Source organism: Manis javanica, chromosome 3, assembly GCF_040802235.1.
Source record: "Manis javanica isolate MJ-LG chromosome 3, MJ_LKY, whole genome shotgun sequence".
NCBI classification, from domain to species: domain Eukaryota; kingdom Metazoa; phylum Chordata; class Mammalia; order Pholidota; family Manidae; genus Manis; species Manis javanica.
The window spans coordinates 37086176-37112722 of record NC_133158.1 but is presented as its reverse complement, the minus strand read 5'-3'; the positions used below and the strand labels follow the sequence as shown (position 1 = coordinate 37112722).

The 26547-nt window shown below is 43.8% G+C and overlaps 1 protein-coding gene across 11 annotated transcripts in view; it reads right to left on the bottom strand.

The window, feature by feature from the left end:
* Positions 1–26547, bottom strand: part of MGLL (monoglyceride lipase) — a 278840-nt gene that overhangs the window by 102904 nt on the left and 149389 nt on the right. For 6 of the 11 annotated variants that reach the window (XM_037023681.2, XM_073231147.1, XM_073231148.1 and 3 more), the window contains 2 exons: positions 21906–22015; positions 1268–1412 (listed from right to left, as the gene is read on the bottom strand). In XM_037023681.2, coding sequence (XP_036879576.2) covers positions 1268–1392 — 125 coding nt within the window. In that variant the 5' untranslated portion in view covers positions 1393–1412; positions 21906–22015. Of the gene's footprint in view, positions 1–1267; positions 1413–1882; positions 2480–2668; positions 2837–17376; positions 17400–21905; positions 22016–22558; positions 22684–26547 lie in introns of those variants that run through there. The other 5 variants (XM_037023688.2, XM_037023684.2, XM_037023679.2 and 2 more) reach the window with 5 other exon arrangements.

Sequence of the window (26547 nt, the reverse complement as noted above, 5' to 3'; positions counted from 1 at the left end):
TTTCACTGACCTCCAACTAGGACAGCCTCCCCACTCAACTGAGAAAGCCCCCAAAGCCTGAGACTCGGACATTAGAAACTTGGGCTTTGAATGCTTTGTCCTCCTTTTGTCTATTGAGCAAATAACACAGCACACACCACGAAGTTGTTAGGAACTAGACCAAGAACATGCAATTCTACAGCAAGTTAAATCGGAATAGGGAATTAATGCTAATGATTAACAATCCTGCCTCCCTCCCTGCATCTGACACATACAGACATACATATTCTCCTCCAGAGAAAATCTTTAAGAAAGACATTGCCAGAACTGGGAGCAACTATGAACAGCTCATTACCACAGCCAGTTGGAATAGCTGCCCTGAAGCTATGATTTTAATCCCCATCTTTACAAGTCCCTCCCTCTGTTTTTCAAATGTGCAGGTACCTGGATTACACATATCTTGTTGAAAATATGGGAGAAATTTTATAGCTGTGCTAGCATTGGGTAATTACTGAAACCAAAGAGATATGCAATCCACTCCACACCATGTCCCCTCAGAGACCAGAGGCCTATGGAACAGGTGAAATGCCCATGGACCAGAAAACATTCACTCTTTTCAAGGCCAGTCGGCTGCCACAGATAATTTCTTTCCCAGAATAACACAAACAAGCAGGATTTTCCCTGCTTCATACAAGAGGAGGGAAGCAGCAAGAGACCAGCTGTCTTACTGTGTATACTCCCAATGCCTGCTTCTAACAGCAAGACAAATCCTTGATGGTAAATGTACAAAGTAACTGAGCTGGCAAGAAACCAGAAGGAAATATCCAGACCACTTTCTTCCTAGATGCACATGTATGACACCTTCTGAAGCTCATAACCAAACAGGAAATGAAAACAAAGGTCACTATATATATGTGTATGTATATATTTTTGTGACTGTCTTATCTGATTAGATGGTTTTCTGGGTTTGCTTTTCAAGGAATGCCCATCCAACAGGAAATCAACTCCAGTACAAAAACTAAAGTCATGTGGAATTTTTGAAAACTGCCATACGGTCTGTATCCTAGTTGTTATAATGAAAATAGAACTCCTGCTTCTTAATTTAAAAAAGATGATCAAAGCACAAATCTCAGCTTTGTTCAGCCTAATGTTAAAACGGCATGTGAAGTAGGTCATGGAGGACATGGCCCCATAGGAGATGCTACATGAAGAAAGAGGAGAGGCAGGCGTGAATGTCCCCATGCGCACCTGGGGCAGCCCTGGTGGGTGGATGGGTGGGGGGACTTACTTGGGTGTGCTGGTGGGTTTCCAGTACCTGCAGAAGAGGTACTGTCCGTCGGCATTGACGAGGTGAGGGAGGTCCTGGTAAGGAACACTCTGCGGGGTCCGCCTGGGAGAACTTCTCTCTGGCATTCTGAAAGGATCTTGAAGTCCTTGAAAGAAAGGTGGACATATTCCGAAGTCAGAAGTATGTTAAAAACACATAGAGACAGAGGAGGAAAGCCTTGTTTGGGGTATCATTTTTTGTTAAAAGGCAGTTTTTAAAAACCCTCCGTTTCAAAGATTGTTTTTAAAATATATAGTTCTTGCAATCTCTCCAAGACTGAAAAATCCCATTTGTTGTTCAGAAAATGCTCACTTTATTTTTTAAGTGCCTCATTACAGCTCCCCCACCCCTTTCCATCTGTGTTTATTTTAAATCATTTCAGGAAACTTCATCTTAAAGACTATTTTAGCTGTAATCAAGTGGAAATTATAGTCAGCTCTGCGGGTATAAAGACCCAGCTGCAAAAGACCCATCTATCTTAAAATCCCCAAGGAAGTTTCAAAGGGGCACAATAATGGGTGGATGACACTCCAATTAATTCCTCCTGTCTGAAATCCCAAAGATGCCATGACAAACCTGTTTTCATCATGTCCTGGCTTTTGCATTCCACAACCACACAGCATGGAGAATCAGGCAAGTAAGGGCTGTTCCCTCATCTCCGCGGTCACAGGGCAGTATTCAAGCAGCTTCCGAGCCCCTGTCCCCCACCACACGCCCTGCCTCCTCACCCAGATCCCCAGATCCTGCCTTTCGGGGCGTTAGGGGTGCTGAGCCCAGCAACCTGCTTCCAGCTCTCACTGACAAGCTCTCCGGGGCTCCGTCCCTCCCCAGGGCGGGGAACCGGCGCCTGCGAATCTCCACTACGAGTTCCTGTCCCCACTTTTCCTAGACCATCGCTGGAGGGGCTCAGGGAAGGGACGGAGCGCGGCGCCACTGCCCGGGAAACCGGCTACTAGCTCCGCTCACCCCGAGGCACCTCGCACAAGCACAAATACGGGTTCCCCGAGGCAAAGTCACCCCCGAGGCTCCTGACAAACTTTGCTTCCTGTCTCCGACAGCACGGGGAATGGAGCCCGCGGCTGTCACTGGAAATGCCACAGGAAAAGCCAGGAGACTTCTCCCGGTGTCCGCGTGCGGACGCGGGGACTGGGAAGATGGAGTTGATGGGGACAAGTTGATTTGGGGGTTGGTGCGAAAGAGCCGCGGGGCGCGCGCGCACACGCGCAAACGGCCCCGCGCGCGCACACGCGCGCGCACCAAGGGGCGCGGGAGCCTACGCCGAGCGCTCCCCGGATGCCCGAGGCTGCTCCCCACCCTGGTGACGGCACTCGCAGGCTGGAGCGGGGACCGGGAGGCAGTTACCGGGGCCACGAGAGCCGCTGCTGCGTTCCCCGAGCGCCGCGGGTCCTCGTCTGGGGACAGCAGGGTCGAGCTGCGCGCCGCCGGCTCCGCGGCGACAGGGCGCGGCGTCTGCGCCGCCACTTTATCCCCGGGCCGGCTCGGCGGCGGGGGCAGCCAGGGTGGGTGGGGACGCGCGGGACCGGCGGGCGGCGCGGGGAGGCGGCGCCCGGGGCCCACGTGTGCCCGGCCCGCGGGGAGGAGCTGGGGTGCAGCCCGCGGTCCTGGCCACGCGCTCCTCCCCGCCGCGCCTGGCGGCGGCCGCGCCCCAGAGTAGCCGCCCAGGGACTGTCACGGGGCCCTTAAGGGAGCGGGGCTCTCCCGAGTCTCAGCGCCGGAGGACTCTCCACACACACACACACACACGCACGACACACACCACACACATGGGGACACACGCACACCACACATACAGATGACACACGTGCACGCGCGCACAAACCCACAGGCGGATAGCACGCAAACGGACACCATGTGCACGGGTGCACGCCGACCTCTCCTCATACACACACGTGGACACTACACATCCACATACACACTCAGTACACAGAAACAGACACCTGACATCCACAGAGACACACAAACCCACATAAGCACACACACAGACACAGAGGGACACTCAGACACACACCCCTGGCAGATACACAGACATAGGCATGTCCCCATGTCCCGGGCATACCCAGGTGACACACACATTAAGGCAGACACACTCAAATCACACACACACACACACACACACACACACACACGCACATTTAAAGCTAGGGTTTGGGGGTGTACAAATCCCCAAGAGGTAGGCAAGAGGCAGACTGGTGCAGGCCTTGTTCTTCCACCCCCATCCCTAGCAACCCTCCCCATGGCCCAAGGGGTGGGCCTCCCAAGAAAACCTCTGGTGCCTCTACACAAGCCAGGAAAGGTCTGAACACTGTCCAGTAACTGGCAATGGAGCTTGGGGTATGTCCAGGAAGGAGCACTGGGCTTGGAGTCCAGACCACCTGGGTTGAGCATCAGCTCCTCCATTTGCGCTGCCAGCCTTAGTCTCCTCACTTGCAAACTAGGGGTAACAATTCCTAAATTCCCCCTGGAGTGGGACAAGTGTGCCCTGCTCACACAGACCTCAGCATGTGTTCGTGTCCTTCTGTCTTTTGAAAGCAACTTTCCACTCTAGTAATGTTGAGAAAAACTGAAACTGGCATCTCAGTGTCACACTGTCTGGATTTACAGGCCGTTTAGGGCCTGCAATCTCACTTAAGACATAAAACAATAGCCTTTGAGAAGCAGCTTGGGTTGTAAGGGCTGTCCAGTAGCTCAGCCAGCTCTCTGACCTCTAGCAGGTCACCGACCTGAGGCAGAGAAGGGGTGACTTTCCAAAACCCACTCAAAGTGACCCAGAGGCAGCATTCCGGGGCAGCGAGCCACCCGTGGGCCTTCATTCTGGCCTCGTTAAATACATTGGACTTACCTGGATGGGAATTCAATGGGGGCAGTTGGGGAGCTGTTGGATATTGTGGGGGACCCAGAGCCCACCAAGCCACCTTTTCTTATAGAGCTGCTGTTTTGAATTTTCGCAGCTCCAACACATGATTTTGAATACACAATGTGAAAGTTCTGAGGACAGATTTTGGCTAAATTGTCAGCAGAACCCTAGTAGAAATGGGGATTGAGAACTTGAAGAGCTGCTTCTAGTTTGTTTACTAACCTAAATGTGAATGTGCTGCGTGGGCAGCAGGTTGGGAACCTAGGGGTTAAGAGATTGGGATTTGTGCTATTCTGTATCTGGCTTTTTTTTTTAATTAAACTTTTTATTTTGAGATACAGATTCACATGCAGTTGTAAGAATACTACAGAGAAGTGTTCTGTACCCCTTACGCAGTTTCCCCCAACGGTAACATCTTGCAAGACTACAGGACAATATCACAACCAGGATATTGACATGGCACAGCCAAGATCCAGAACATTCCATCACCACAAAGATCCCGTATGGTCCTTTTTTATAGCCACATCTGCTTTCTTCTCATTCCCGTTGCCCCATAAACCCTGTCAATGACTTACTTGTTCTTCATTTCTAAATTTCTGTCCTTTCAAAAACATTACATAAATTGAATTGCCCAGTGTGTAACCTTTTAGGATTCCCGTTTTCACTCAATATTACCAGGTTGTTGTGTGGAGCATTCCATGGTATGAACATACCACACAATTTGTTTAACAATTTACCAGGTGAAGAACTTTCAGGTTGTTTCCAGTTTGGGGCTATCATGAATAAAGCTGCTTAATCATTCACGTAGAGGTTTTTGTGCAAACATGAGTCTTCATTTCTCTGGAATAAATGCCTAAGAGTGCAATTGCTGGACAGAAATTGCATGTATTTTAGGAGACTGCCATAATGTATTTCAGAGTGTCTATACCATTTTATATTCCCACCAGGAATATATGAGAGATATAATTTCTCAGCGTCCTTGTCAGCAATCAGTGTTATCACTATTTTTTTATTTTAGTTATTCCTTTAGGTGTTCAGTGATAATATGTTGTGATTTTAATTCACATTTGCCTAATGGTTAGTGTTGTTGGATATCTTCTCATGATATTCCATTTTGGTGAAATGTCTCTTCCTGTCTTTGACCATTTCCTAATTGAATTGTTTGATTTTACTGTTAGGTGTTGAAAGTTCTTTATATATTCTACATACCAGTCCCATGTTAGGTACATGATTTGCAAATATTTTCTCTCAGTCTCTACCTTGTCTTTTCATCCTTTTATCATGACCTTTTGCAAACTAAAAGATTTGAATTTTGATGAGATATGATTTATCAATTTTTCCTTTTGTGGATCATGCTTTTAGTGCCAGAACTAAAAGCTTTCTACCTAGTCTGACATCTCATGATTTTCTCCGATCTTTGACTCTAAAAGCTATACAGTTTACATTTGATGTTCAAGTCTATGATCTATGCTTAGTTAACTTTTGTATACACTGCGAGATTAAGATAGGGGTTCATTTGTTTGTCTACGGATGTCAAATTGCTCCAGCAAAGTTTGTTGTAAAAGCTACCTTTTCCCCTTGAATTGCTTTTGCACATTTGTCAAAATTCAGGTTGCCTACTTGTGTAGATCTATTTCTGGGTTCTCTATTCTGTTTCATTGACTTACGTGTCTATTTCTTCATCAATACCACACAGTCTTGATTACTATCACTATCTTATCTTGAAATGGGATAGACTGGTTCCTTCCACTATACATCTTTCACAAAGTTACTTTAGTTATTCTTGTTCCTTCACCTTTCAATATAAAGTTTAGACTGATCTTGTCTATATCTACAAAAAAATATTGCTGGGATTTCAATAGGGACTGTGTTAAACATGTATGTAAGTTTGCTGGAGGCTGATATTTTTATGGTGTTGTGTCTTCTAATCCACGAACATGGAATGTCTCTCCATTTATTTAGGCCTTCTTTGATTTCTTTCACCCATGTTATATAGTTTTTTGCATACAAGTTCTGTACATGTTTGGTCAGATTTACATTTTTTTTAGTAATAGCAAATGTTATATGTTTTTAATTTCAGTTTCCATGTGTTCACTTATAGTGTATGGAAATATAATTGATTTTTGTATGTTGATCTTGTATCCTGAGACATTGCTGAACTCATTTATTATACATATATTAGTTTTTGTTGTTGTTTGGTTTTGTAGATTCCTTGGGATTTTCTACAGAGACCATTGTATTTGAAGTGAGTTTCATGTACACAGAACATATTTTATCATTTTAAAAACACATTTTGCCAATCTCTGTCTTTTAATTGGTGTTAAGACCATTTACATTTATTGTCACAATTATTATGTTAGGGCTAAAGTCCACCATTTTATTTTCTTACTTTTTGTTCTATATTTCCTTTTTCTGTTTTCTTTTTTTTGACTTCCTGTAGGTTACTTGAACAGAATATTTTTAAAAATTCCATTATTACTTATCTACACTGTGTTTGAGAATATCTCTTTATATAGACTTCTTAGTGGTTGCTCTAGTATTTAATTTTTTATGTATCATAGCTTAGTGATGTCATTTTACCAGTTCCAGTGAAATATAGAAACCTAACATCCCATCTTGTCCCTTCACTCTCCCCCATTTATAATTGTCTTAAATATTTCTTCTCTATACATTGAGAACCATATCAGCCTATTATTATAAAATTTAGAAAACTGCAGAAGAGAAAGAAAGCCTATTATATTTACCCATATTTTTGCTCGTTATGGTCTTTCTTCCTAGTATTCCAAGTTTCCTTATATCATTTCATTTCTGCTTAGAGAACTTGGTTCAGCCATTTTTTGTGGGTAGGTCTGCTGGCAAAAATTCTCTTAGTGTTCCTTCATATGGAAATATCTTGACTGTCCCTTCATTCCTGAAGGATATTCCTAAATAGGTATAGATTTGTGGTTAAATCATTTTCTTTCAGTACTTGAAAAATGCTTTACCACTTCCTTCTGGCCTCATGGTATCTGATAAATACACTGTCATTCAAATCATTTTTCTCTTGTGGATAAGATGTTATTTCTTGTCGCTTTCAAGATTTCTCTTTGTCTTTAGTTTTCAGAAGTCTGACTATGATGTCTCTTGGCAAGAATTTCTTTGACTTCATACCATTTGAGGATTGTTCAGTTTCTTGGATCTGCACACTTACGTCTCTTACCAGATCGAGGACATTTTAGCCATATTTCTTCAAGTATTTTTTTAGCCCCACCCTCTTTCCTCCCCTCCCTTTGGGACTCTGATGATATGAATGTCAGATCACTTATAGTCCCATAGATCCTTGCAGCTCTCTTCATTTTTTTTTTAATTCTATTTTCTCCATGTTGTTCAGATTGGGTAATTTCTAGTGTCCTATCTTTCAATTCATTGATTTTTTTTCCCTCTGTTCCTTCCATTCTATCTCTGAACCTGTCCACTGAAATTTTATTTCAGTTATTGGATTTTGCAGTTTTAAAATTGCCATTTGCTTCTTATTTAGGCTTTCTGTTCCTCTTCTGAGACTTTCTATTTTTCATTAGTTTCAGGTGTGTTCATATTTGCTCATGGAAGCATTTTTATCATGGCTGCTTGAAAAACCTGTTTTTTCTGTTGCCATATGCTGGTTGTCTTTTTTCATTCAAATGTCTCTCTCTGGTTCTTGGTTAAGATGTGTGATTTTATATGGGAAACCGGACAGTTTTGTATTACGCTGTGAGACTCTGGGTCTTATTTTAAAGACCTTCCGTTTTAGCTGGCTTTCTCTGACACTGCTCCAGGCCAGGAGCTGGGTGGGTGGCAGTGTTGCCTTGTTACTTCTGGGTGGAGATAGAAGCCCAAGTTTCCCATTCAGCCTGTATGGGTGTGAGGGTGTGGGTGTGGGTGTGGGCCACATTCTTTTCTGTGTTGCGTGACTGGTATAGAAAGGTTAATGTCTGAAGTTCTCTGTCTTGTTCAGCTTTCCCTCTCCTGGTCATTTGGCCACAAAGAGCAAGGTTTTGTTGAATATTGTTTGATATATGCTCATGGCATATCTGAGTTGATGGCTTCTTTAGCTCCAAGTCTGGCACATATAAGGCAAAACAAACACTCAGGAAACTCATCACCAGGTCGTTCCTCGGTTCCGGAGGTCCCTAGCTGGTCCGCCTTCTCTCTCTACCTTTCAGAGTTTCCATATGTTGTTATCTATGTAATGTCCGAGGTTTTTAGTTGTGCTTTGTGGGAGGAAAGGCACATCTCTGCCTATGCAGATGCAGAGGTCCTGTATCTAGCTATTTATCTCAGTAGTCCCTGCTTACCCACGTGCCCACAGAGACCTCAGGCCCCAGTGTCCCTGGACAGGATTACTCTACTACAGTCATCTCCCATAGCAATGCTGGTTGGCAGGGTGGCAAGACAAGTAAAACTGGGGTCTTTCTGGCCCCACATGTGTCCTCACTGTGCCCTTCCAGAGATGCTCTGGGGCTTGAGGGGAGTGGAGAATGTTAGAAACACCTGTGAGGGGAAAGGGAGAAGGAGTAAGCCAGAAGACAGCAAGAAAATCAGGCGTTTCTCTTAGTAGATATTTTAGTATGTGCAAATTAACTTCTACAGGTTTTTGCACTCACAGGGATTTCGGTTGCTGTATACTTCAATTATAAATCACTCCTGGTAGGAGAGAAGTGGAGGTTGGAAACAGAGATGGTAATTAGAGTGCATGATAGAGAAGTAAGATTGTGCAATCAAACTTAGGGGAAAATTAAGTTAAGCAAAAAAATACCTAAGTTTAGAAATATGCTCCCCTGACTAGCCGGTTCCTTCCTGGCAAGTTACTTTACCCCACTGACCCTGCCTCTTCACCTGAAACAGGCCAACGTGAATGCCTCCTTCAGGCCTTGGCCAAGGGCAGTTTTTGAGATCATGTCAATGGAGCCCCAGCACAGCACCTGGTGGGCAGCCAGCTCACACTAAACCTGGGCTGGCAGCTTGGTGGCCCTGATGTTGAATCTGACCCAGGAAGAAGTACTTCTGCTTTTGAGAAGAAATTTTTGATTGAATTTTAAAAATTGGTGATTTTGCATGCAAATCCAGATTCCCAGTTTCTCTTGAAGAGCAGAGGGATACAGTCACCTGGGGCCTTAGCAACGAGGGCCTGTAGGAGAGGCTGGGTTGGTGGCTCTAGAACTGAAGAGAGAGGTCAGGCTGGAGACTTGAGAACTGGCCCAGAAGCAGAGCGGTCCTTGCATCCATGGGAGAGAATACCCTCACCTGGGAGAGTGGGCAGGTGGAGGTGTAACCTGGCAGCCTGGGCACTGTGTCTACGGGGGTTTAGTCTGGTCTTCAAAAATACCTGAGTTAGTAGCCAACATTAAAAAACCAGGACATTTCACATAATAGGGCTGGCTTCTGGATTTCCTGTAAAAGGCCAAAGTCTGGGGGCAATAAGAGGCCACATTTGTGGCTTGCAGTGACTGCACAACAGCCGAGTAGAAGCTGCCCCCTGCAGAAGCTGCATTATCTGCCCACCTGCCCAGCCCTCTGCTGTGTCCATCTAAAAAAAACCCTCAGGTTTCTGGCTTGCATCAGATGGAGACAGAGGAGAATGACCAGGAAGGTGGGATTTCACAGGATCCAAAGCTTCTAAGTAGAAAGGACTAACCGAATCTAATGCTGTCTGGAAGTCCTACCAGAGGACCAGGATATGTCCAGTAGATTCAATGACCAGTTGACCATTTGTGACTTTAGAGAGAACCCAGTGAATGAATTAATCAGGGCAGAAGACAGCCTGTGCTGAGTTACGATGTGAATGGAAAATAAGTGGATACAGCAAGTGCAGACACCTCTTCCATGACACTTTCTGGGGAAGAGGCAGTGGAGTGCAGGCACGAGGTCTGTGCATCTGGGAGCCAGATGGCCTGGGGTCCGATCCCGGCTCTGCTGACTTCAAGGACACAGTCTGGGACAGCTGATTTACCCTCTTTCTGCCTCTACAAAATGGGGATAACTAAGACTCCTGTCCAGTTCATGGAACTGAATGGAATAGTGCAGGTTAATTACTTAGTACAGTGCCTGGCCCCTGACAGATCAGGGGCAAGAAAATATCACCATTACTAAGATAAGGGAATATATGGGATGTTAAAAGTGCCCGTGAGAACTAAAACATTCCCATTGAATTCCTTCCCATTCCTGTGCCATGGTCCCTGGCCCCAGAGGCAGTCCCTCCTGCCAGCTCTTGCATGGCTCTCCACAGATGCTCTGTGGTCTGAGGAGAGGGGAACATGCCAGAAACACCTATGAGGAGGAAGGGAGCAAGTAAGACACATGGCCAACCAAGAGCAGTGAGAGTAACTGAACTTCCGGTGGCTCCATGCTGCTGGGCTGTTTCAAAAGTCAGAACCAAACTGTTAAGCATAGGTGTTCAGGTCAGAGCTTGAGAAACATCTCCTCAGCGAGGCGTGGAGTGTTGTTGACTCAGTGGCCCCAGTGAATGATTGCTTTGTCCCCGTGCCATTTGCATTGTGACTTTAGAGCTTCCCACTATCTCCAGGTAGTGCATTAAATTATAGGGCACCCAGCTGATGTCACAGACTGCTTGGTGTGGGAAACTCCACACACACATTTGGCGACCAGGAGCATCAGAACTGTTCTGAGTAAAAGTAAAGGAGATTTGAGGGGAAAACTGGGTTTCTCCCTACTTGGGAAGACTGCTGGGTTTTTCCAATGCAAAGAGAAAGGAAAAAAGAAAGACTTTGTAATAAATACACTATCTACAAAAAATAATTTACAAATGATAGGACAAATGTATAGGATGTACCCAACGCTGTAAATAAAGAGGTCATAAATATTCTTAATGTTGCTATGAGGGGGTATATTCATCCTGCTGTTTAGTCTAACTTGAAATGTATATAAACATTTTCCCAAATCATTTCTACCTTGGCCCTCTTTTCCTGTTTTTCCTATAGAGTGTTGCATTCCTTTTTCACAAATTCTTCCTGTATAGATTTGGGGCCACTCATGCCCATGGTTGAAAAAGGGCTGCTGAGAATTAAATGAATATGAGTTCCACAACATGCGAGGATGCAGACAAGCTCCTGAGGGCTGACTCAACCCTCCAAGTTACTCTTCCATGGACACCGAGGCCAACATCATCAGAAGCAATGGTAGGGGAAGGGCAGGGGTGGCGGTTGAAGGCACTCAGCTGCCCATCCTTGGCCATTAACAGTTAAACGGGAAAAAACATAACAGTGAATGTTTAGCCTTTTTAGTGCATTTTCAGCAAATGTTGCATTTTCTGGAACCAAAATAGGGATGTCACTACATGCAAAGACCCTGTGGGCTTGGCTCTAGCATGGCATTTTACAGCTGCAGAAATTGCCCTGGTTCCTTCGCTGGCCCAAGGTCACACGTGGGGACGTGGCAGAGCAGCCTTTGAACCTGATCCGTTCACCTCCTGTGTTCCCTCCTGTTGACTAGTACATGGACCCGGAATGTCCGGGAAATAGATGCAGGTGTTCAGGGCCCAGGGTGTCAAATGCTGCTCGGCCTCCTCGTGAGGAAGCCCCCTCCGGTTCTCGCTCAGCTTTCTGATGAGTAACAAGCAAAGTCTTTGTTGGGTTTTACGTGTCTGTAACACTCCAGTGCTTGCCCGTCTCCCTTTTTAACCACTGGACTTTCTTTTCATTCATTTTATTTATGGAGTTATCTTAAGTCTGTGGGAACTGTTCATTTCCTATTAAAATAAATGAAGTTTAAAACATGGGTGTGCTACCAAGTCCAAGCTTGTGCCACTCGCCTCACGACATGCCAGTAAGTCAAGAGACGGGGTGCTGGGGCAAGGAAAGTGACTTCATCCAGAAAGCTGGCAGCCCAAGAAGATGTGGGCCAATGTCCTAAGTGCCCTCTGAACTCAGGGTTGATTGCAGTCTTCTTTTATATCAGGGAAGCAGGGGTGCAGTCAGCAGGTGACAACTGACCTCAGGGTCAGCAAGGGTCTGAGAAGGGTGGTGAAGCCCCTTGTCCTTAGTTAGTTGTCACTTTGTCACCACAGGTCAGGACATGTTCCTACACGTCCTTGACCATCCAGTCATCCTTGCTGTACAGACTTCTTTATGTCTTCGGGGAGGCGAGTGTCAGGTAAGGGGCTGGATGCAGCCATCTTCTATCATGAGCAGGATCCCTTCTGACGACTGACAAGCCCGTGGGCAGGGCTGCAGTGCTGAGCAGAAGCTTCATGACCCAAAGATCAAGGCAGCAAAGGAGACAGAGATGATGGAAAGGCAGAGATGCCAAGTTTTTCACTCTGTTACAGGTTGATTTAAAGAAGGATATTAAGTAACTTACAGTGTACGTGGGACACGGATAACGCAAAGTCATAATGTCAGGGGTGTGGCTGTAACAGGCAGGGGACACACAGGGTGGAGTCCTGGGGGGAGAACTGGTGTGGGCGTGCACCCCCCCACAACCTCTGCTCTGCCTCTGATCTGCCACTGCGGTTCCTGGTCCAGGCCCCTTCCGCTCGGCCTGAGCCTGAGCTTCTGGGCTTCAGCCCCTGCTGGTCAGCGTAAGGATTTGCCCACATGGTCTCCAGCTCTCAGAGGCAGTCATTCTGTGAATTTCTATTTCCACTATGTATTTAAGCACCTACTGGGAAAGGCCATTAAGTACAATCAACTCTACCAAAACTACAGGTTCCCACCCACATGCCACCTTCCTTCCACGCATTCGGCAAGTCCAGGACATCAGCAATTAGCAACCGGGCCCAGTCACAGTAATGAGTTTTGCACTTGGCCGTAAAGGAGAAATTCTTCCACTGACTAGTCTGGTTAATGGAGCAGTTAAAAGCTATACACGCTGAAAAATATTCCAGTGGGGTCATTCCAAGCACAAGCAGAATGGATTCGGCTAGCAAGTAACAGTGGTGGACCACCCATGTATCCTCCTACTTCATTTTTTTTGGAGAAAAATCTGTTTTACTTCTTTTGAAGTCAATGCCATCAATGTAATGTTAAGTTTTAGTCTTTGAAAGCAAATGAGGCAGTGGTTATGTTTAGGCAGGGGAAGTCCAGTGATGGGTTGAGTAACTATGCAGAAACTGCTGCATATGTATAGATATTTCCAGATAATCTAGGCAAGGTTAAGAGGCATGGGCTGGTGGGGACAGAATCATACTACACAGCTTTCTAAATGACAGCATTTTTTTTTCTAATCTGTTTTTAATTGGCTGGTTTTGGTCAAAGAGGCCATGCGGCATGCTTGTAAAGGACACAGACCTTGGGGTAGGAATCAGCTCGTGGACTTACCAATTACTTAGCCTCTCTGTGCCCCAGTTTCCTCATCAGTAGAGTGGAAGTAATAATAGTATTTGTTTAGAATTGTGAAGATTAAATGAATTAATACATTAAAGTACTTAGAACAATGCTTGGCATATAGCAAATGCTTTATGTGTGAGCCATGTTATAATTATTACCATTATTGTTTATAACAGAGCACCAACTCTCCCCTCCAAATTGCCTTTTTCAAATGCCACACATGTGAGAACCTGTGTCTTATGAAATCTTGTTACCTTATTACAAGCTTAGGTGTACATTTCTCTACATATCAAGCAAAACTGGCAAGCCTGGGGGTGGACTTTACAGCTGGCTGGTGTCTTAGACATCATCTGATCTATAGCCCTCATTTTGCAGGTGAAGCAACTGAAACCAGAGAGGTGAGGTGACTTGCTCAACATTGCACAGCAAGCATGTGGTGGCACAATCTGAATTAGAACAAGGGTCCAGGCCCCTCCTTTTGAACTGTGTATAGTATTTCTATCACCTCCTTTCGTTCCCAGGGGATTCGTAGAGTTTCCGTTGTGAAAATCAAATGGAAACCAGGAATTAGGGCAGTTGGGGTCTCTCACCCAAACCCTGCCACAGACCTGTGTCAGATTTTTCCCTCTTATTTCCTTCAAATCCATGGACATTTGCCTTCTTTTATTTGCTTGTTTGTTTTTTGACCACCAGGTAACACTTGTTCTTTTCTAACAGCAGCTGTATTTCCTTTTCAGGAACCCTTCACCACTGTTGGATTCTTGTGACAGCTGTCAAAGTGCCTGAGCCAAGACTCAGGGCCCAAGAAGGCCCCTGGACCCTCTCTGACTAACTCCTGAGCCAAGTGACATGGGATGGAAGGCACAGAGAGCACTCTCTCTTTCTGAGGCTTTCTGGGCAAGGAGATTGGGTGTTCTGCTGGCAGAGGCCTGCTGCATATCCTGGGTCGCAATCTATGGTTTCCCAGCTGGCCTTCCAATCTCCACTGTGTTCTATGAGCTCCCCAATAGACCACCATAAAGTCCCCTTGGGTTTAAGTCAGCCAGATTTGATTTCCTTTGCTTGCCATCAAAGAACCTCAACAGATATGACTGAACCTACTGACTTAACCTATCCTTAACCTTAAACCACTGGGGAATTTTCTAGCAGGGAGAGAGATGGCTGGAGCCTTGGGCAATGGGAACTGAGAGGCATGCTGTAGAGGTGTCCAGGGAGGACAGAGAGAGCCGAGAGTAGAGTAAAACAAGAGTCTCGTCAGACCAGCAGAGAAGACTCAGCAGCAGGAAGACTGGGAAAGAGGAATTATGTCAAGCCAAGAAGTTGGCACGTTTAAGTCCCCAAGAGTGGGGGTGGGGGAAGGTGGTACCACGGAGCTGATGCCTGGGAAACAGAAAAACGAGAAACCGAGGAAATCACCCGAGGACTCTTTCCCCCTCAGGAAATACAGCCAACAGCCACAGCAGGACAGTCCTGTACAGGGAGCCCTTAAAAGTGAATCCAAAATTACTTTAAGGACAGTGTTGACCAAGAAGTCAGTATTCATTTATGCTTCCTTTCAGTCTTTCAACCTGCATTCATGAAGCAGCTGCTATATGCCGGACACTGTGCGAGACGCTGGGCTGTGGAGCTCCACGCCACCATCCGCGCCCACACATGACTCACAGCCTGACCAGAGCAAGAAAGCAGACAGTGCCAGCCTGGGAGGGGGCATCGTGTGTGTGGAGGGAGAGGCCCCCAAGGATGAAGCGCGAGTCCACACAATAAACCACGTGATGTGGACACCCGCCTTCCACAATCGGAGAGGACGTGTGAGGACCGGGAGAGTCACAAGCACGCCTACAGCTTATCTTCTCTCCAGCTCAAGCCCTTGTCCCCTTCTGGGCTTTAGCACGGAGGAAAGGAGCATGTGGGCCACGCCAGGCTTTGCTCTGGTTCCCAGAGGCCTGAAGATTGAGCACCCAGGGCCCCAGGGCCATGACAGGACCCGGCAGTTCCTATTACCAAAGCACGGTGCACGGACCAGCAGCATCGGCCTGTCTTGAGAGCTTGTTAGAAACACGGAAGTCCAGGCCCCACCCACACCCACTGACCCAGTGTCTGCATTTTAACAAGATTCCCAGGTGAATCGTAACCAAGTTAACTTTTGAGAAGCGTTAGTCCAGTTAAACCCTTAGATGAAATACTGAGATACTCATTTAAGGACAGGTGATTTGGAAGGACTCAGGTCAGGAACCAAGCCATGTCAGCCAGGAATAGTGCATAATTAATGCCCTCGTTAGTAGTGGGGACAACGGAGAGCAAGACAACGCAGTCTGGGCAGGGCTTATGAATGGGATGGATGATAGAGCTGCCTGATAAGATGTGGGATGTCCAGAGACATTTACAATGAAAGTTGTACAATGAAAGTCCACAGACAAACAATGAAAGTTCTCAGTATAGGTATGTCCCGTGCAGTATTTGGGACATAGACTAAAAAAATATTCATTGTTCATCTGAAATTCAAATGTCACTGGATATCCTACATTTTTATTTGCTAAATCTGGCCACCCTAGTGTACCAGGATCCAAATGTTATCTTTCAATATCTAAAAGGGCTTGAAACTATTAAAACAAAGGGATTCATTAACAATAGCCAAAAGAACAGAATGAGTGACTTACATATAGGGACATGTGTACAATTAACTATAATATTTTCAGCCCAGATACAAATGTGGGTGAATCGCTAGTTTCTCTCCACAAAAGAGCCAGAAACAGGTGACAGATGGTTCTGTGAATGGCACTGGGAAACACAACTGAATCTCTACCTACCGCCACACAGGTTACAGGCCCAAAAGTGAAGGGCTTTATAAGTTAATAGAAGAAAATGCAGGACAATATCTTTGTTAACCAAGTGAAGGGAGGAATGTCTTCAATTAAAAGTTAAAAACACAAACTGTAAAATTAAAAAAAAAAAATAGATTACATCAAAATTAAGGATTTCCTTTCAACAAAGAGAGAAGATGAAGAAAAGGAGAAGATATCACCCAAGTCAAATTAAGGATTACTTTATGAAAAGTATAATTTATGAAAATCAACAAGAGAAAGACAACTGTCCTAATAAGGAAAAATAAAATGAGTAAATGGGCAAAAAACATGACCGGGGTATCTATAGAAACAGAATCTCAAAGAGCTAATAAGCATTTTGAAGTGATGCTCAAAATTATCAGTAATCAAAACAATGAATAAATGCCCCTGACTACTAGACTGGATTAGCCTAGCAACAGGTGACAGCTGAGCCGAAGGACAGGGTGGCAGGGGCGGGGCTACAGGAAAGCCACCCGGCTGCTGGGAGGGGCCGGCCCCCACCAGGAGGGGCCGGCCCCCACCAGGACAGTCTCATGCAGGCCCAGGGCAGGCAGGGCAGCACAGTCCCTGTGGGGGACTGGCCCTGCATCCTGAGTGGCACACCTGGGGCAGTGAACACACCATGGAACATCCTGCAGAATTCAAAGCAATGGTCAGATGCACCCAGAGTAACAGGATGGATCTTACAAGCACTGAGTGAACAAAGTCAAAAACAATGGAATCTGTAACACTCTCCCATTTACATGCTTTTTTACAAACACAAAATATATTTTAAAATCATGAGCTATAAACAGAACAGAAGTGTGATATTTGCTTGGAAGGACAGTTGGAAGAGGGATGTGGAGATACAGAAAATGATAAATGAAAAGCAATAAGAAAAAGTAATAAGTAGCAAACAATAAAATAATAAGTCAATACGAGAGAAGAAAAATGTAAATAAAAGAAGAAAGAATCAACTGTGATAAAGTAGCATGAAATGGCAGGGGAGGGGTGATTGGCTCAGCCCCCTAAACCTGCAGTTCAAAAGTAAACACGTAAATACATAAGTACCTGCAAGTGTCTACAGTCACCGTCCTGGTCCCCTTTTGGGGGTCCCTCTGAGGTTCTCACTTTTCCCCAGTGCTTGAGAGTGCCGGCCTCTGGCGAACACACAGTGGCGAACGCACTGCTCAGCCCAGCCCACTAGCTCTGACTCTGCTCTGATCCGACGTGGATCTGAGCTGCTCACATTCCAGGTCTCAATCAGTGGGTTTTGGCCAGAGAAGCAGAATACCATCCAAACTCTCCCTGCCCCTGACATTCTCCTGCCAACCTTAGACGGGGGAGGAGTCTCAGCATTTCTTTTTGAAAATATTCCTTAGGTGGTTCCTAAGAACTTTGCAGGTAAAAAATAGTGATCTTTAAAAAAAAATCCATAAGATAGCAGGATATAAAATCAGCACATAGAAATCAATAGCCTTTAAAAAATACATGTATATAATTTAACATATATACTATTATAAATATTTATATTAACAATTAATATTTAATTTATACTATCATAAATATATAAATATAATATTTAGTTCATGTTATAAATATATATATATTTTTTAAATATATTATATAAAACATGTATACTCAATTAGAGAATATTAAGGAAAAGTCCCTTTTACAATAATGACAAAGCAGGAAAATATTTAGGAGGAAAACTTATTCCTAACAAGCAATATGCAAACCCATATTAAACACCTTTAAAAGACACAGGAAAAAAATGTGAATGAATGGGAGCACATTCCTTGCCTTTGGATAGAATGACAACATCATAAATATGCCAGTTTTCCTTAAATTAATTCAAAGCTTAAACAATCTCAAAAAAATTGCAAAAAGTTTCTCTGTGGGGTTAGCCAGTTGATACAAGAGCTCTTGATTTTTAAAATGCAGGAATAGTATTTAATGTCTGAGAGGCAAGAATGCCTTGCCAGACATGAAAGCAATACCTTCTCAGACAGTGTGATACTGCCACATAAATAGACCAATGGACTGGTGGAAAAGAACAGAAAGTCCAAAAACAGACCAAGGCGCATATAGGGATTTGGTGTTTAATAAAGATTGCTTCTCAAATCACTGGGGCAAAGACAGACTTTTTAACAAATAGCCCTGGACAACTGGTTAGTTGTTTGGAAAAAGATAACATTGGATCCACAGCTCACACCTTACTAAAGAACAAATTCTAAAGGGGATAGAGATCTAGATGTCAAAAAGGAAACAAGAAATACTAGAAAACCACTGGTACTGAGTTCTCAGGCCCCTCCTCTTAGATGCTGGACTTCCAACATTTTTTGGCCAAGTAACTTAAGGCAACCTGCTGAGAACAAATGCATTTTTTATGCCTTTGAAGCCACCCCTGGCTTACCTAACTATGCAGCATGGAACAAGACTGTGATATACACAATGAAGTAAAGCCATATTTGTGGTGGAGATTGCTAACACTCCTCCTTCTCACTGACATACTGCTAGACTACATTTCCAGACACCCTTGCAGTTTAGGGTGAAGGAAGAGTTGAGGATTCCTAGAAGATAGTGTGGAGAAATACTAACTGGAAAGAGCCTGGGTTCCTGAATGACATGTGGAGCAGAGAAACTATGACCCCCCACCAACTTGCACTGGGCTTTGAAGCAAATGAGAAATAACCTGTTTCTTAACTCGTTAAGCCACTGAGAATTGAATTTTTGCCTGTTACAGCAGCTAGCATTACTTGCTCTGACTAATACGGTATTTGAACTGTTGCTATTCTAGTGGGAAGCCCTTTCAGCCCTTTTAAGTTGTTTAGTTCTTTCCTGCCTCAGTATTTATGTGATACATCAACACAAGAACATGCAAAAATGAAGCTGTAAAGATGTGTACCAACCCACATCTGGGCTACTGCCCCTCTGTGCTCAGAGACATAAGAACAGAGGGAGGGCCTGGGCATGTGACAAAGCAGGGCAAAATGCTGGGAGAGACAAAATTCTTCAAATTCTGGCATCCAAAGAAGATCACAAAGACCAAGTTCAAAAATGTTGGCAATAACGTGCAGTTCTAAAATAAATGTTTATTTAGAAATTAAGCTAGAACAATAGGGAACATTGCTACAGTCCCCGAAATGGTACTGAAATGAAGTAGCACAGTTATGCCAGATCATGAAGAGATAGTTGCCTGGGTAGGAAGGGAGCCACTAGTCAGGGAAAGCTATTATAAGAGGTAGTAACATTTAGAATTTCTTTTGGGGAGAGCTAAGAAAAGTTGTTTTCATATGGCCAGCAGCCCCACACTAACAGGAACCCTAGTCACACCATCAGATAGGGGTAGAACTGAGCCCAGAAACATCTTACATCACTTTCTGGGAGTGATCATGCTCAGCAGCAGGAAGTGGAGGCGACCATACATACTGACTCCCAATCCCGGAAGGCCAGAGAGCAAGGCTGAGAAGGGCTTTGCAAAAGAAGGGTTTGGGAAAGAAGGAAAAGGGAAGAGAAAGAGTGACAAAATCCCATTGTAAAACACCGAGGAAGCCTACAGAAAGAAACACAGAGGGTTATCCAAAAACTCAGCCTCCTGGGGATGCTCACGCCGGCCCACAGGTGGTTTCTCTGCTCCATGTGGTCACTCAGGAACCCAGGCTCTTTCCATTGTGATGCTCACCTGATGCACAACTTTGAGGGCTGCTCTTGGGGAGCACTACAATACCAGTGGGTGTTCAAAGAGTGTAGGGAATTGAGTTGATCAGTAGCACAAGGAAGAGCTGGTTAAGTCAGGCTTCCTCGGTTAAGGAAGAAGACAAAACCCTCCAAATATCTGATACTAGAGCAAAGCCGATAATGCATTTATAACTGTCTTTTCAAGCACAATTATAGTACCTTTGAAATAAAGATACTCCAAGAGTGTACTAGTGACTTGTGACACCATGCCTTTATGGGAGAAAATGCCTTCATTTGGGTAAGTATTGGCATGTAATGCCCTCCAACCCCCAGACGTGGTGTCCATGTGTCCAGAGCACCATGGATTCATGGCAGTCATTGTAATATAGAAACTGTTAGGCACCCCGAAAGAAAAGCCATGCTAACAACTACATCTAAAGTGCTAAGATCCTAAGACAGCATCAGGGAAAGGCTTTTATATGTCCCCTCCAATGTGGAAAAAAATGGGACATCTGGGAGACATGAGCATGGATTCATGTCCTCCAACGACAAGATGGTAGGCCGAATGTCTTGGCCAGTCTGTGAGCTTCTGTGGAGCTGGGCCCAAGCCGTGTCCCCCCATTCTCACCTTCCAGTGCCCCAGCTGCACCCACCTTCTTGAATACTCCACTCAGGGTCCTGACTCAGGGCCTTTGCTCTCGCTGGGCCCTCCACCTGGGAAGCTCTCCTTCCACTCTCAGCGGGCCCCCCTCCCTGCCTCCCTCCAGCCTCCGCTCCCAGAGAAGCCTGCTCTTCCCGCCCTGGCCAAGGGCTCCCTTATCCTCTTTCATGGTCCTGTTTACATTTTCTTCTTAATACCCTTACTATTGTGAGAGCTTCATAATATGTCACAATTCTCAGTACTAAAATTGTATGATTCCTAAGTATACTTATTACATATCACATCTTTATTTATTGTTTATCATCTAGAATGGCACCCTCCAATAGGGTAAAGGTGTGGCTGTGGGGCATTGAAAACATGACTGGTCTGAACTGAGCAGTGTATACACACTGGAGTGTGAAGACAGCATTAAAAAAAGAATGTAAAGTATCTCATTAATAATTTTTATATTGATTACGTGTTGAAACCATACATTTAGACTAACCCAGTATGTTGGGCTAGTTACAATTTATTTTTGAAATTAATTTCATTTTCCCCTTTTTACTTTGTCAATGTGCCTACTAGAAAATTTAATGTTCCACATGGGGCTTGCATATTTTATTTCCTTCTGTTTCCCTTGGACAGCTGCGATGGTGGATGAACATTCCATGAGAATAGGGGCTTTGTCTTGTCCTGGTTTCTAGAAGAGCACCTAGCACATAGTAGAGGCTTAGTATACATTTGTGCACTCGGACTGTGTTTGTTAAAAACGGAGCAATATGCAGTCCCTCCCTCTGCCCTCTCCCATCCCTCCCTGTCTCTTTCTCTCTCTCTCTCAATTCCTTGCCTTCTGATAGCTTCATTACATTAGAAACTACCAGCTTTCCTTGTCTACTTAGCTACACCCCAGTCTGATTTGGCCCCTTCTTGGTTAGATTTTAAAATGTGCTTTAAAAACACTATCTTCAGAAAATAACCTTCATTTCCAAAACAGTTATTGCATTTTGAACAGCTCATCTTCTGTGCAAATTAGCTAATCTAATTCACTCGAGAGAACACCTGGAAGTGTAAGGGAGAAATCCCAGCACGCACGCATCATAGCAGAGCCAGCTTGCTGCGGCAGCCAAGGGGGCGCCTGGCAGTCACAGAGTGCCACGTGCCTGACAGAGGGAAGGGCGAGGAGCCAATGCAGGGAGGGGCAAGCGCCGAAAGCAAGCCTTTACCTCCCTCATCGGCGCAGACATGCGCGCTCAGAGCAGGCGGCTAATACCGCAAGTACCTTTACAAGAGACACTCCACAGATCGATCAAGCCCCTCCTATGGGCCAGGTGCTGGGGATACAGCCAGATTAAACAGAGATGCCTCCTCTTATTGGAGCTTCTTTTCTGCCTGGAGGAGACAGAAAAATGAGCAAATAAGCACATAAATATATATGCATCTATGTTCTTTATTATTGCATGCTCAGAGAATCCATGCTCTCAATTAATTTTTAAAACCCACAGTTTGGGGGATAAAGTTGGGCCATGGAATTTTGGAGGGGAGGGAGATAATTGTAGGATTTTTACAAATTAGGAATATTTAAGATAAATCTGTGCAAAAATAAAATCCAGGCTAGACAGAGGCCACCATCCAAGAAGCATGCAGAATGGATGTGGCACCTGTTCCAGCAGAGTGCCATCGACATAGGGCGGCTTCAGGACTTGTCACACAAGTTGCATATTGAAACCTAGGAAATGTTAATATTGTATTTCTAGAGGGGAAAACAATTTTATTATTTTTTTTGTTTTTTATTTTTTTTACTTATTTATTTACATTTTTTTATTTACCAGTATAGACGTTGGCACAAAATTAGTACAAAATGCATGTGCTGAGTAGTTAGTGTTGGTATGATGTCTGGCACAGAACAAAAGAAAAGTAGAATGTGGTACCCACTGGAACAGAACAGAAAACTCCTTGAACTGTATGGTGTTCCCAGACAGAATATGCCAGTCTCTGTTAGCTGTGAGCACACCAGAGCATTTTCTGGAAACTGCCAGTACTGCAGCTCGGATCACCTGCACTGAGCTGAAATGAAACAGAAGCAAATGGAGCAGAGGCGCGGGTGTTACATTCTGCAGGCACAGCGATACCGGGGGTGGGGTGGGGCATTTACAGGATCACTGCTCAGGAGGCCTAACAAATGTGTAATCCAAGTTTTCAGGCAATGTATAATCACTCCCCTGGTTTATAAATTACATAATAGTGAATTTATGCTCCTTAAATTTCTGTAGGAGGAATGGGTGTGCTATTCACAAGCAGTATCTTGTAAAGAAGGAAACATTTTTTATTAAATGAGGATTTATATGAGTATATATACACAATATCATCTGTGTTCATTCATCCAGTCACCAAAGACCAATTAGTGCCTTTTACAATTCTGGTACTGCAGACACAAAAATGAATAAAATATGGCCTTGACTTTAAAAAAACTACAGTCTAGTTTGAAAGATCAACATGTAAACAAGTAACTATGGGGCCATGGGCTAAGTGCTAATAATGTTTGGACATTTTAATGTGGGCTCGAAGAGGAGAAAAAAATGAATCCTCCCTGACAAAGGATGGGAGTCAGGGAAGGCTTCTGGAGGAGGGGTTATGGGAAGGCAAGAAGGAGCTTGCCAGGAAGAGGGTGGGGTGCAGGGAACACACAGGCAGGCAGAGGAGGCCCCATGAACAGAACTCCTAAGCAGACACATGCAGGGAAGGGTAGGGCGTCCTTGGAGAACCTCAGTGAGAGAGGAGGAAGGAAATGCGGGTAGGATGAACTTGACTGTGGCCTTGGCTGTTGGTTTGGTCATAAGTTCAGCCATCCTAAAACAATACCACCAAATAAAAGTGCCTTTAAAAATAAAGTCATTCAAATGAAAAGAACAGCACAAAGCCCCAACTCCTGTGGGACACACCAAAGGCAGTTCTAAAAGGAATGTATAAAGCAATCCAGGGCTATTTAAAGAAGGAAGAACAATCCCAAATGAATAGGCTAAATTCACAATTACTGAAACTGGAAAAAGAAGAACAAATGAGGCCCAAAGTCAGCAGAAGGAGGGACATAATAAAGATCAGAGAAGAAATAAATAAAATTGAGAAGAATAAAAAATAAAAAAAATGAATGAAACCAAGAGTTGGTTCTTTGAGAAAATAAACAAAATAGATAAACCCCTAGCCAGATTTACTAAGAAAAAAAGAGAATCTACACACATAAACAGAATCAGAAATAAGAAAGGAAAAATCACAATGGACACCACAGAAATACAAACAGTTGTTAGAGAATACTATGAAAATCTGGATAACCTAGAAGAAATGGACAACTTTCTAGAAAAATACAACCTTCCAAGACTGACCCAGGAAGAAACAGAAAATCTAAACAGACCAATTACCAGCAATGAAATTGAATCGGTAATCAAAAAACTACCCAATAACAAAACACCTGGACCAGATGGATTCACTGCGAATTTTATCAGACATTTAGAGAAGACATAATATCCATTCTCGTTAAAGTTTTTGAAAAAATAGAAGAGGAGGAAATACTTGCAAACTCATTCTATGAAGCCAGCATCACTCTAATACCAAAACCAGGCAAAGACACCACAAAAAAAAAGAAAATTAAAGACCAATATCCCTGATGAACATAGATGCAAAAATACTCAACAAAATATTAGTAAATCGAATTCTAAAATACATCAAGAGGATCATACACCATGACCAAGTGGGATTCATCTCAGGTATGCAAGGATGGTACAATATTAGAAAATCCATCAACATCATCCACTGCATCAACAAAAAGAAGGACAAAAACCACACGATCATCTCCACAGATGCCAAAAAAGCATTTGACAAAATTCAACATCCATTCATGATAAAAACTCTCAACAAAGTGGGTATACAGGGCAAGTACCTCAACATAATAAAGGCCATACACAACAAACCCACAGCCAACATCATACTTAACAGCGAGAAGCTGAAAATTTTTCCTCTAAGATTGGAAACAAGACAGGGTTGCCCACTCTCGCCGCTTTTTTTCAACATAGTTCTGGAGGTCCTAGCCATGGCAATCAGACAACACAAAGAAATACAAGGCATCCAGATTGGCAACGAAGAAGTGAAACTGTCCCTGTTTGCAGATGACATGATATTGTACACAAAAAGCCCTAAAGAATCCACTCCAAAACTACTAGATCTGATATCTGAATTCTACAAAGTTGTGGGATACAAAATTACTACACAGAAATCTGTTGTTTTCCTATACACTAACGATGAACTAGCAGAAAGAGAAATCAAGAAAACAATTCCATTCACAATTTCATCAAAAAGAACAAAATACCTAGGAATAAACCTAACCAAGGAAGTGAAAGACCTACACCTTGAAAACTACAAAACACTCTCAAGAGAAATTAAAGAGGACACTAATAAATGGAAATTCATCCCATGCTCTTGGTAGGAAGAATTAATGTTGTCAAAATGGCCATCCTGCCTAAAGCAATCTACAGATTCAATGCAATCCCTATCAAAATACCAAATGCATTCTTCAACGAACTGGAACAAATAGTTCTAAAATTCATATGGAACCGCAAAAGACCCTGAACAGCCAAAGCAATCCTGAGAAGAAAGAATAAAACAGGGGGGATCTCGCTTCCCAACTTTAAGGTCTATTACAAAGCCACAGTAATCAAGACAATTTGGTACTGGCCCAAAAACAGACCCATAGACCAGTGGAACAGAATAGAGAGTCCAGTTATTAACCCAAACATATATGGTCAGTTAATATATGATAAAGGAGCCATGGACATACAATGGGGAAATGACAGCCTCTTCAACACTGGTGCTGACAAAACTGGTCAGCTACACACAAGAGAATGAAACTGGATTACTGTCTAACCCCATACACAAAAGTAAACTCAAAATGGATCAAAGACCTGAATGTAAGTCATGAAACCATAAAACTCTTAAAAGAGAACATAGGCAAAACTCTCTTGAATATAAACATGAGCAACTTTTTCATGAACATATCTCCCCGGGCTAGGGAAATAAAAGCAAAAATAAACAAGTGGGACTATTTCAAACTAAAAAGCTTCTGTAGAGCAAAGCACACCATCAGTAGAACAAAAAGACATCCTACAGTATGGGAGAATACATTCATAAATGACAGATCCGATAAAGGGTTGACATCCAAAATATATAAAATGCTCATGCACCTCAACAAACAAAAAGCAAATAATCCAATTAAAAAATGGACAGAGGATCTGAACAGACATTCTCCAATGAAGAAATTCAGATGGCCAACGGGCACATGAAAACATGCTCCACATCATTAATCATCAGAGAAATGCAAATTAAAACCACAATGGGATATCACCTCACACCAGTTAGGATGGCCACGATCCAAAAGACAGACAACAACAAATCTTGGCGAGGCTGTGGAGAAAGAGGAACCCTCCTACACTGCTGGTGGGAATGTAAATTAGTTCAACCATTGTGGAAAGCAGTACGGAGGTTCCTCAAAAAGCTCAAAATAGAAATACCATTTGACCCAGGAATTCCACTCCTAGAAATTTACCCTAAGAATGCAGAAACCCAGTTTCAAAAAGACATATGCACCCCTATATTTATCACAGCACTGTTTACAATAGCCAAGAAATGGAAGCAACCTAAGTGTCCATCAGTAGATGAATGGATAAAGATGTGGTACATATACACAATGGAATATTATTCAGCCATAAGAAGAAAAAAAATCCTACCATTTGCAACAACATGGATGGAGCTAGAGGGTATTATGCTCACTGAAATAAGCCAGGCAGAGAAAGACAATATGAATGATTTCAGTCATCTGTGGAGTATAACAACAAAGCAAAAACTGAAGGGGCAAAACAGCAGCAGACTCACAGAAC